At 36.4% G+C, this 12,532-nt stretch overlaps 1 protein-coding gene across 3 annotated transcripts in view; it reads left to right on the top strand.

The window, feature by feature from the left end:
- LOC130179410 (guanine nucleotide exchange factor VAV3-like) overlaps nucleotides 1-12,532 on the top strand; it is a 46,693-nt gene that overhangs the window by 8,114 nt on the left and 26,047 nt on the right. The window contains exons 1-13 of one of the 3 annotated variants that reach the window (XM_056392365.1): nucleotides 459-556; nucleotides 1,936-1,994; nucleotides 2,735-2,800; nucleotides 3,362-3,479; nucleotides 4,739-4,831; nucleotides 5,229-5,297; nucleotides 5,386-5,489; nucleotides 6,197-6,296; nucleotides 6,840-6,935; nucleotides 9,300-9,368; nucleotides 10,519-10,605; nucleotides 11,972-12,057; nucleotides 12,279-12,411. In XM_056392365.1, coding sequence (XP_056248340.1) covers nucleotides 1,939-1,994; nucleotides 2,735-2,800; nucleotides 3,362-3,479; nucleotides 4,739-4,831; nucleotides 5,229-5,297; nucleotides 5,386-5,489; nucleotides 6,197-6,296; nucleotides 6,840-6,935; nucleotides 9,300-9,368; nucleotides 10,519-10,605; nucleotides 11,972-12,057; nucleotides 12,279-12,411 — 1,077 coding nt within the window. In that variant the 5' untranslated portion in view covers nucleotides 459-556; nucleotides 1,936-1,938. Of the gene's footprint in view, nucleotides 1-458; nucleotides 557-1,935; nucleotides 1,995-2,734; nucleotides 2,801-3,361; nucleotides 3,480-4,738; nucleotides 4,832-5,228; nucleotides 5,298-5,385; nucleotides 5,490-6,196; nucleotides 6,297-6,839; nucleotides 6,936-9,299; nucleotides 9,369-10,518; nucleotides 10,606-11,971; nucleotides 12,058-12,278; nucleotides 12,412-12,532 lie in introns of those variants that run through there. The other 2 variants (XM_056392364.1, XM_056392363.1) reach the window with 2 other exon arrangements.

Below are 12,532 nucleotides of genomic sequence, written 5' to 3'. Positions count from 1 at the left end.
GAGATGATTTCACGTTTGCAATGTGGTTTTATGTAGCTGCGGTCGTAACATTTAGTTGTGTATCACTATTCCACTATTAGACACCTGAACCACGCTCTGACTCTAAGGGTTGCACAGGAATGAGTTGATTCAAGAAAATCTTTGAATTTCTGTAAATTAGACTCCTTATGATAAAAGATTACATGAATGATTTGATTTCTGTGGTATTCTTTTTGCGAAAACTCTGTCACCATCAGTGTACATTCACTCTGCTGCACATATCACAACTGATTTAACACTAGTGATAGTTTAAGCCACTGTGTGCAGGTCTGGTTTTTCTTTTCAAACAACTGTAGTGCAAAAGGAGAATAACTGAAGAAGAAGTAGAATATCAGTTCTCTAAGGGAGAAGGAAAAAATCAAACATTTGTTTACTCTGTGTAATGAAATGCAAATCCTTTTAGGCTGTCTTGAAAAGAAGTTGTTCTCATACCTTGTCTGATGATCCGAGACTCAGTTTAAACCACATGTGAGCTGAGAAGCAAACCCGCAAGATGAGCTGAAGTCCAACTGCAGTGGTTAGTGTGGCCTACTTACAAAGTGTATTTTGAATCCCCAGAGCACCATAAAAAAAATATAAAGAGAGTTCTTACACCATATTATAAAATGAATGTTCATATCTGTCATTCTGCAGAGGCCAAAATAGTAATTCTGCTGTTTAAAAAGTTAAACCTTATAATCTAATTTTAACACTAAACACACACGAATTCTTCCAAATGTCTTTTTTAGGTCCCCAAAACATTGTAAAAAAAAAAAAAAAAATACAGCCGTGTTGTTTTTCAATGAGTATGTACACACCCTACAATAGCAAGCAGGTCCTTCTACCAAAGCACAGCCAATGAGGAAAAAATTTTATAAATTATGTGATTAACACAGAGTTGTGATCAAGAATACATTATTAGCTACATAGCAATTATGATGCAAAACTTGTTTGGTGTAACTTGATGGATTTTTAATGCTTTTTGCAGCTGCGGGAGGTTAATGAATCTGTTGTTGCTAGCTTGTTTTTAACACATCTACTACCACTTTGCATTTTCTTTTCTTTAATTACTTTTTGGGCATTTTATATCATTATAAATTAGCAATAGAAATCAGAGAGAGAGAGAGAGAGAGAGAGAGAGAAAGAGATAGAAATCAAAAGTCCCAGGCCAGTTTAGACTTGAAGGTGTTGCAGTTCATGGTCAGTATCTTAACCACTTAGCTAGCAAGGCTTCCCAACTCAGTATTATCATAGTTGTAGCTAATGTGTTTCTACCTGCTGGGACACTGCTAAGTTTTTGGTGTGTAGTATATGTATGCTGAATAGCTGTTACGGTGTTATGAAGGTCACGTATTAGCTAGTTGGTTGCTAAGTCATTGCTAATAGGTTGTATCTAGTGTGTTTATTGGTGGTTGCTATGTTGCTTTCAAATGGTGGCTGCTAAATGGTTGCTTAAGGGTAGCTAGTTGGTTGCTTTGTGTTTATTAAGGTGTTACTTGGTGATATACGGTTTTAAGTGTATTTTCTAAAATAGTTGTTTCTATGGCTTCTGCAGATTCCCATGGTTATGATTGGTGAGCATCAAACAACTCAATAATACTGAACAGTGAAAATACAATACTATGTCCATTAAAACCTTAAACAGTGGACTTTGGCTAACATGAGGCATCCATTTTTGTTTGGGTCTCTGGCAGTCTTGTACTACTGAGAGTTAGATACTATATATCTGAGCTTTGAGAAAAATCTGATATTCCCAGCTGTAATTATGATTTGAATGTTGATGTGAAGTCAGACCCTGGTAATTACAATAACCATTGCATTAGCACAGCAAATCTGTTTCTCTGTCTCTGTCTCTCTCACAATCCGTCTCTCTGTCTGAGCCATTGGTGAACATGATTTGACACTTTGTTTCTCCAGGTTATGGACATGCTATCCAAGCTCTCTTACACAACGACTGCACAGCAAGCAGGATTCAAGTAAGTCACACAATGTTAAAAACATTTAACATTTGATTTAAAGTTATCGAAGGTATGCAATTTTTTGTTTTTACCATACACCTACGCTTCACCTCCATCTCCTCCTCCCCTTACCGACACTATAACCACACTTAGCCACACCTCACACAGTAATTTCCAGTTTTACTAGGTGTTGTGCTTCATTACAAGAAATGAAAATGCCCAATTCCCAAACGCTATAAACAATGAACAATCAGTTTATTTAAGTTTTTAAAAACAGCAGTAAGCCATGGGAATAAGAAATATATAATATAATATAATTCTATAATAATGATTTTATAATAAAAAAATTTCTATTACTATTAATTTGAAATACTTTACATTTGCATTATGTAAAATTTTCCTCTGTTTTTGAACTTAGCAATGTGGGAATTGCAAATCCATCTTAATAAAATTAGGCATATGGCCCCACTTGCTGTTTTTTTTTTAAAGCTGCACTAGTAAATCTGTAAATTATTCCACTCTAGTTGTAACCAGTCCATGTCCTTTTAATATAAGGGATAATATAGTCCCTTATTAGTCCTGCGGTGGGGAAATTTGCAACAGCTTTTCTGTTTTAACAAAGAATTTTTGGCTGCTGCACAAATTTTAATAGATTTTTAATACATCAAAAGTTAGTTTCCTGCCCTAAGTCAATCATCAATAGTTTTTTCATAGTGGTTTTTCTGTTGAACACTGAACCTCTTTGCTGTCATTTCTAGGCCATTTCCAACAGAGGAGAGCCTAAAAGACGAGGACATTTGCAATAATCTGGAGGATTTGATTGAGTATGTATGAAGCTCCTCTCTGTGGGCCCATTAATGGTGTTGATAGAACATGATTATTTTGCTCAGTAGCAGAACCAACTCTGCTCATCATCCATGCTCTCCAGGGGTCTGGACACCCACATGTTTGGTAAAAGGCTTGGCTCCGTTTCTCTGTTACTGTCAGAGGAAATGAATGAGTAATTCTGCATGTTTTTGCTGAGTGCTTGCATACCACCCACATCAAGGTTCTGGATGGATGCTGTTGACAGCTTGATTGATTGTTAAGAGGAATACTGGTAATAATATATGTATAGCACAAATGTAGTATTTGTATTATTTTCATGTCACATCAGAATTTCATATCATGATTTCTTTGAATTGTGCATTATGCCTCTCTGAAGTTTTTCATTCATTTCATTCAATTCCATTACTGATTAATGACAAGTTTATAGTATGAAGAGAGTATGAAAGAAAGAACAGCCAAGTATTGATTTTCGATGTATTACATTGTAATTTGTGACTGATAATCAACACATTTTAGAGATGTTAATGTGCGTGTCTGTATACGCACGTGTGTTACAGTGAGAATGTCCTTGAGGACGAGGATGACTTGTATGCAGCGGTCTATGGGCTGGAAGAAGACTACGCAGGGGGAGAGATTTATGAAGATCTCATGAGAACCGAGCAGCCTCCCCCACTGGTACCACTATGAGCCAGCTGCACACACACACACACACACACACGTACACACACACACACGCACACACGTACACACGTACACACACACATACACACACATGAACACGTTGAATATTCCAGCTTCAGGGGGGTGGGATGTTGTTGGATTATAACCCACAATATTTTGATTTGTGTATACAGTCCTCTTCTGTAACTCAGCATCAGGATGTATTTAAGTACTGAGAGTTTTTACATAAATATAAGTAGCAATACAACAATGTAAAAATACTCCATCACAAGTAAAAGTCCTGCATTAAAAGTATTACCAACAAAATGTACTTTAAGTGTCCAAAGTGAAATTACTCATAATGCAAAATGACCCTTCTCACAGTGCTATATCATTATATTGATGCATGTACATGTAAGCAGCATTTTAATATTGTAGCTAGTAAAGGTGTAGCTAATGTTGACCATTTTATTTATATGGTTGTGTTGCTTAATCTGTAACAATGTGTCATATTTATGATGTAATACATTTCTATATAAAATGAGCAACTGATAACTATAAATGTCATATGAATGTGGTAGATATAAAACTTTCTTCACTGAAATGTAGAGGAGAACGTGTGTTAGGTAGGATAAAATGGAGATACTCAAATACCCAATTACAAGGATGTTAAAATAGTACTTCAGTAAATGTATTTAGCTACTTTTCTGTAGAGTACCACAGGGGTCTATTTTAGGGCAATTATTACTTACAGTTACCTACCCTTCATGTTACCTGTCAAGTGTATGCCAATGATGCAATTGTACTTGTAAAAATATACAATAACATTTTTTGTTTGCGTTTAACTGTTAACATGAATGTTTTCAGGGGTTGTAAATGAAACCAGCCATAAACCAACTGAGACAAAATCACTGAAAATTTGGTTATATATGCCTGATTGACCAAAATCATATCAGATAATAAAAGATACAAAACTAGTACAATACTCCTAAAATATACTACAAATGATAGTATTATCAAAAGTAAAGCAAATATTTACAGGTCATAAGATTACTTCTTTTGAAAACACTGTAGCTTGTAAATAGTTTATTTTAAAAAAGAAGTTCCAGAAGAAGAGTTCCATCATTTGTGATTTCGTCTGAACACACTGAATATACACCTTCTTTCCTCACTCTTCTTTCTTGTTTGCAGCTAAACATACAAAAGCAAATCACATGTTTCTCCATCAGATAGTAATATAAAAGGAACTTTTGCTAAGTTGTATGTCTTTCTAGAAGCAGGCAGAGGTAGATGTGAGGAGCTGCTGCCTTACGGAGATCAAACAGACGGAGGAGAAATACACAGAGACCCTGGAGTCCATCGAGAAGGTACTGAACCTCGTTTAATAGTTTCTGCATTGAAATTGCATATTGTCAAATGGCTAATGGTAGGTTTCTATCTTAATCTGATTTAAGCAATTCAATGATATTATTTTAACAGCATTTGTACAGCACAGTAGACATTGCAGGTGTTTTAGGGGCATTTTAGGGAAATTCACGGTTATCAATTCCCTATCAGCCTGCTATGTGACATCTGATATGAAGTCTGTTATTGCTTTCAATATGAGTACACCAAAGCTGTTGCAGTCATGTCACTGATTATTACGAATTACCTTTCACATTGTTTATAGCTTCCAGCTAAATAATCAGTAAGTGAAAGAATACAAGGAGTGATGTTAAGAGATTTGATTTGGTTTTTTTTTTTTATTATTGTTTCTTTCCCCAGTATTTCCTGAATCCTCTGAAGAAGTTCTTCTCTGCAGCTGAAATTGACAAAGTTTTTGTCAACATTCCAGTAAGTCCCACACGTTTCCCTTCTTCTCACATGACATGAAAATAACATGTCCTTGCCCAGATGCTGATGGCTTCCTTCTCTAACCCAGGACCTGGTTAAAGTTCACAAGAGCCTGATGGTTGATGTGCAGGACTCCATCTTGAACAAAAATGCCTTAAATCTCTACCAGATTTTTATCAGCTACAAAGAGAGGTAATCACGAACAGCACTCATTTATATTTATTGTTAGTTTGCAGGAGAAAGTATGAAAGTGCACTTTTGATGCTGCTTCTCCTCACGTTAAGATTCTTATATGTGAGGCCCATGAGATGCGTTGATATGTAAGTCAAAAGGCAGTTATGCCTCAGTAATCGGCTTTACGTGCGCAGAAGGTTTCATTTTAGGTTCACCGGACCACTGTACTTTCCCTTACAATTTGCTATTGACACACTGGCAGAAAAGTTGTGATATATTGTCTATACTTCTTCTACATCTGACATTTTAACTGTGCAGCTGTTCTGTGCGCAGGCTGTTAGCCATTCACCAGTTTTACATTTGAATTATTTGACAAGCTTGGTGCTATCTGTGTTAAAAAAATTGTATGTGTATAAAATTCATGGTGAACATCATTCACAAAATGTATTTGATAGTTTTTTATTGTTTGAGAAATTACCCTCTTATATTAGAGGGAAGATGTCCTTGTCAGTTATATAAGTATCATGATGTAATGTAGATGACTGTCCTGTAACACATTCTTTATCAGAGAATCTCTGGAGTCTATCTTTACCATGAGCAACTTGATTGCAACATGACATATATAATATCATATCTAATATTTTCTGTAAGCACCACTTTCGAACTCACTCACTTGGTGTAAATCAGTTGTCATGGCCTCACTAACCCTTTCCTCTGGATCGTAGACTGCTCATTTACGGAATATACTGCAGTCGAGTGGAGATCGCCATCGCTGTTTTAGACCTCATTTGCAAAGAGAAAGAGGATGTCCGCCTGAAGCTGGAGGTTAGACACCTGAAGAAGTTGGCCTGTCAATAACACACACTTACACACAACCCCTCATATGCATAGATTTAGTTTTCCAGTGGCCCCTAGTGTATATTTTGTGCACTACACATACACTATGACTATTTTTATTGCAGTGTGTCTTGTTAAATCCAGCCTTGACAAAATTGTAAAATGAAAAAAGATACTATGCTATTTTAGTAACAATTGATTTTATGTGATGGATTTTTAATAAAAATAAATGTTAGAAAAAAGAAATAGCTACATTATAGCTTATAACAAAAGTTCTGAGCTCTGTGTAGGCTCTTATAGTGTATATATAGAGTAGAATATACTCAATTGTAGAAAAGAATACAAAACTAGGCCACACTCAACTTTATAGTTCGGCTTTCTGACAACTGTGGGCCCTAAAATAAAAACGTGAACAGACACAAGCTGTGAACAAATGCATTGTTTTGTCCCTTGGTTGACCCATCCTTGTGAAAAATCTCAGTAACACAAAAGAAAATGACACAAATGTGTTGTGTGTTGTATTTATTCCAGGAGTGTTCCAAAAGGGCCAACAATGGGAAGTTTACACTGAGGGACCTGCTGGTTGTCCCGATGCAGAGAGTCCTCAAGTATCATCTCCTTCTTCAGGTATGATTCTGTTGATTGAGGCAGGAGCGTCAGACTGAGAGTTTCTCAACAGTCTTTTTAAGAAACACCACCCGCTCATGTTAAAGTTAGCTCCTTCTGACTGGTTTGTTAATCACTAATATGATTCTGGAGATTTGACTTGACTTTTGGCAATATACTTTTATTTTGACAGAATTATTACTTTATACATGCAATGGAAAATTTAGGGCTCTCGTGCCTTTCTCACATCACACATCACAGTAGTTGCTGGGGCAGAAATGAGTATCCACATTGCCCAGATATTACCTGCTGTTGGAGGAGTTCAAACTTTGTCATTTTGTCAGCGTTTATTACAGCTGATTCAACATGCAGGATATTGCTCATGTAGTATAAAAGTGTCCACTTGGTGGCGACATTCTCCACATATTTGCCGCCCTTCACAACCTCTGAGCAGGTCCACACTGCAAAAAAAGCATGTCTTTTGACAAGTCTCATTGACATTGACGAGTCGATCATTTTCTTCTTCTTTCTTTAATTTCACTTTGCCAGTTTGTCTCTAGACATTTCAGCTTGCAGAATTTCTACAATGTTCCTCAAACAAATATTTTTAAAGAGTGTCTGTCATCTGATGAAAAAATTATTTACAATTGAAATCATAACTAGATTTCATATTTATTTGATGTCTGATTATAGTTCTTAGACATGTTTTGTACCTTTTTGCTTCCTGTAAAAAACAGAAATTCAGCTTTTCAAAGTTCCCCAATTTAATTTCCTGATAACTGTGTGACACTCCCCTGGTTAGTATGAATCAGAGGTCAGACTATAACTGACAGGGCAGATCAGGACAATGACTAGAGAGCTGTTTTAAATAGTTGTAGAGGGTAAAGGCCTGCATGGTAAATGGTGGTGTTGTCAGCCACCCCCTTGAGGAGAGGGGAATGGAGCAAAAAGGGAAGAAAGTAAAGAGCAAGTGGTGAAGCGGAAATTAAGTGAGAGTAGATACAGCAGCGCTGTAGCTTTCACCACACGAAGGAAGAGTTAAGCTTTTCATTTTGTAATGTTATTAGAAAGGTAATGAAGGGTAAACACACCTTAAGTGATTCCACACATCTTTGATATTAAGCACCTGTAATGTACATAGCACTGTAACTATGATTAAATCTTGATGATATAATTTTCTAGTACACATAACACACACGTTACATATAGCAAATACAGTGTCGGCAGCATCTGTTATTAACAAGCAGCATCTGTCTAGAAATAAGCAAAAGTCCAATGTAAGCTGCAACAAAAAATGAAGCTCAATGCTGTAATAGGCTGTCCTGCTAAAATGGTGAGACTGGTGTCACATAGGAAAATTGAGTTTTATGTCATGATATGTAATTATATTTACATTGACATGACTGTCTGTCTGGACTAGTATGAGGTTATTTGTCGCCTTTGCTGTTTGACTGGTGTTTTGATGGTAATAAAACCAAAGTCTTCCCACAGGCACCTCTGGAAAAATGTTATCAACAGATTGGTTCCTCAGCGTAAAATATACTTCCATGTGTTGATTAATCAAATAGACATGTGTGTGGGTGTTGGCAGGTGGTCAGAAAATCTTTTTTCCACTACTGTATTTGTGTAAAGCTGCACAGCTTCATGACTGTATTCATACATGTTTTGTTGATTTTATTTGAGAGAAAGAGAAATCCTATTTATCTACCAGTTTAGCTGTATTTTGCAGTTCATTAAAGTGAATGAGTACATGGAGCCAGTGTTAACTATTTACAATTTTATTGGGTAATTTATTAAAAAACACTGCATTATATTTTATTAACTGATTCCAGGTTTTGCAAGTTAAATCTTACCCTGCGAAGTAACTCGTAACTGTAAATGATGGAGTGCACTAAAAACAACATGATAGTCCTCTGAAATGTAGTGGACAAGTAGCATAAAATGAAAATACTCAAATAAAGTACAAGTACCTCAAAATTGTACTTAAGTACAGTGCTTGAGTAAATGTTCTTTGTAACACTCCATCCCTGCTTTTTGCTGTACACCTGAATGACATTGGTGTATTCTTACAAAGTAGAACAAGTCAAAAGAAAAAAAAAAACTTTTTATCTGTCTCTTTCTATTTACCTTTATTCTTAGTGTATGAAAATATAATTTGTATGTTATCACCTGAACCATATTTGTCAATCTTTTCCTAAATATCATTTTTTACTGCTGACAAATTAGAATAAACTAAGAGTACAAAAAATACTTTTTTGCTATGAAAACAACATAAGGATAACTGTCTTTCACACAATTTACTTTAAAGTCATCTTCATTATCAAATCAATAATCCAGCTACTCATGCCAAATGTGTCCATGCAATTCTCTCTCCCGCTCTAACAGGAGCTAGTCAAACACACTCACGATGCTGCTGACAAGAGCAACTTGAAGATCGCTCTTGATGCCATGAAAGTAAGTGCAGTGCTTATGGTAAATGGTCTGTAATCGCTGTGATTTCAGGTTGTTACTAGCAGCAGGATGATTTAGTGGATAATTCCAAACAGACCACAAACAACAAACTATCAACTTTTATCAGATGGAAAAAAGTCATAAATCATTCATGCTGCACTACTTCAGATTGATGTGTATTGATAAGAATTTTAAATTTCCATCACATTAGTGACTGCTGAATGCCCTCTTCACTCTGCCAGTGCTGAAAGGACTATAATATTTAAATGGTGTTCATGCTTTGGTCACAGAAGCACACAAAACACTGCACAACATAGACATGCATGTTTAAAATTGAAGGAATGGTTTTGGGATTTGGTGTATTTATTTATTTTTGCCAAGAGAAGATTCATACCACTTCCATATCTGTGTGTTAATTATGAAGCTACAGGAAACAACTGATTAGCTTAGCTTAGCATAATGACTGGCAGTGGGAAAACAGCCAACTTGGCTCTGTCCAACGGTAAGCACCTCTAAACTTCACTTACTAACATGCTATTTTTTTTTATCTGTACCAAAATAAAAGTGTAAAAACAATAAGGTCAATTTTCAGGTGGTCATGTGTTGGACTTGAAATCACAACTTCTCATTTTTACACTGACACTTATTAGTTTTAACAGATTGTCTGATTGACTCTGTTTCCAGTGTTTATGCTAAACTAAGCTAACCTAACCGTCTCCTGGTTCCAGCTTCCAGGAGTGACATGGGATCCTATCATCTAACTCTCAGAAAGAAAGGGAATACATTTAATCTGTATTTCCCAAAGTTCTCAAACTATTCCTTTAAATGTACAGTACAGAATATCAATATTTTTCATCTAGGCTTTACAAAATAGATACGTGCTGAATTTTCCGACATATTTCACTGCCTCCAGACTAAATGAACCCAATAATCTTTCTGCATTTGTGTGTCCGTGTGTGTCTGTGTGTGTCCGTGTGTGTCCGTGTGTGTCCGTGTGTGTCTGTGTGTGTCCGTGTGTGTCCGTGTGTGTCCGTGTGTGTCTGTGTGTGTCTGTGTGTGTCTGTGTGTGTCCGTGTGTGTCTGTGTGTGTCTGTGTGTGTCTGTGTGTGTCTGTGTGTGTCCGTGTGTGTCTGTGTGTGTCTGTGCGGCCCAGGACCTGGCTCAGTATGTCAACGAGGTGAAGAGAGATAATGAGACTCTGAGGGAGATCGAACAGTACCAGAGGTCTATCGAAAACTTGGTAAACCAAAAATCTTTTTCTACAACTATCATCACCTGTTAGTGTACAGTTTGTAAGGGTGCAAAAAAAATCGGGAAGACATGTTTACTTTTAGCAAGTGGTCAGCTTTTGCAAGTGGATTCGCCCAGTGAGTCTTCCCCGCTAAATCTGGAATAGTCTGAGGGAATTAGCCAAAGAAGAAAACAGAGGAAGCAAAAACCAATTGAGACACCTGCATTAAATATACAAGACACCTGCTCCTTACTGTAAACTTGCAGGGTTGATACGGATAAAAGTTAACTTTCTTAACTTCCAGGTTACTGTGCATTCCTGCAATACGCTTACTTTTTACTTTATCGTATTTCTTTTTTTTTTCAGAATTATCTTCGAAGGATAATAAAGATAAAGTTTAACTTGAGGTCTAAGAACTTGGAGGTCCTTGTCTAAATCCTAAACCTGTTTAGGATTTAGACAGTCGGTTGGACAAAAACAAATGATAATTTTCTCTGTTTAGATGATTAGTTCAGTTAATAATCAGCAAATTAATCAACAATGAAAATAACATTTGCTTGCAGACTTATACTAGTCAAACATGTTATGCAGAGCAACTGCATCCTAATAAATGTATTATTACTGTAATTAAAACATCAAATGAAACTTTCATATGACACATGAGGCAGAGAATGTAGGTTGAGAGAGATGGCATCACAAAGTATGGTAACAACAAAGTAGAGCAGGATGAGATGAGATGGTGAAGGAAGAAATCATTTAATAGAACCAGTAACAGTTTGGGGGGGGGGCATAACCAGCAGCAGAGGCACAATGAGTAAGAGAGCAAGAGAGCTTGTCAGATTATAAAGACATTCCTCTTGTCTTGATTGAACAAGATTGGTGACCTAAGTGAATGTCATTGCTGATAACAAGATACAACAAGAGATGGTGTCAGAACTTACATGACAGTCTGGAGGAGTAATATGGGGATCTGGTAGATATGTCTGCTGAAATAAATGTTTATTTGGGTTACATCTACTAGATAAAGCTGTGACAAATCTGATGGAACAGTGTGTGACATAAAGAAACTATAGAGACAGATTGCATTTAAAATGTATTGGAGCTTGCTATTCTCAGTTAAGACCCAAGCTCAAAATCTCTTGTTTCATGTCAGTAAAGAAATACACAGAGCTTCTTTTAAACGGTTTAAATGGGATAATTCAGGAAGGTCTGATAGATCCCATCTGCATCAAAAAGAATGACATGACCAAATATTTTGCACATCAGGCTTGAGTCATATGAGAAACTGATATTGCAAAAGAGGCCCAAGTCTGAAAAATGTGTCCTTTGTGTTGTGCATGTGGTGTTCACGCAACCCCCTTTAATTTGCTTTCAGAATCAGCCGCTCATCACCTTTGGTCGGCCAAAAGGAGACGGAGAGGTGCGCATGATCTCCAGTGTTGACAAGAGGAAACAAGACAGGTTGTTCTAATTCAGTTTCAGTGTCATTAGAGAGAAATTAGGATTGCAGTTAGAAGAAAATACAAAAAATATTATAGTCCATAAAAACCAAATAAGGCGGATACATTCACAGTCATAAGATGCATCATTTGCTTTCTAATCTATTACTTTTAATTGGTCACAGTGATAGTATAATGATATAAAATTGTAGCTCTATAACTATCTGTCTTCTTATTGTACAGACACATCTTTTTATTTGATGTGGCTGTCATTGTTTGCAAGAGACGAGGAGACAACTATGAGATGAAGGACATACTCGACCTCAACTACTTCAAGATCACCAACAACCCCACCTCTGACAGAGAGGGCAAAAAGGTCAGTTGGGAAGAAAAACACAATACATGTTTGTATTTCTGGATTTAATATTTACTGTTCATACTATGAAATAAGACTGGGTGTTTCTATGAAGCATCTGTTTGGCTGCAGATTTTATTGC

Source organism: Seriola aureovittata, chromosome 12 (assembly GCF_021018895.1).
Source record: "Seriola aureovittata isolate HTS-2021-v1 ecotype China chromosome 12, ASM2101889v1, whole genome shotgun sequence".
NCBI classification, from domain to species: Eukaryota; Metazoa; Chordata; class Actinopteri; order Carangiformes; family Carangidae; genus Seriola; species Seriola aureovittata.
This window is presented reverse-complemented; position numbering and strand designations above follow the sequence as displayed.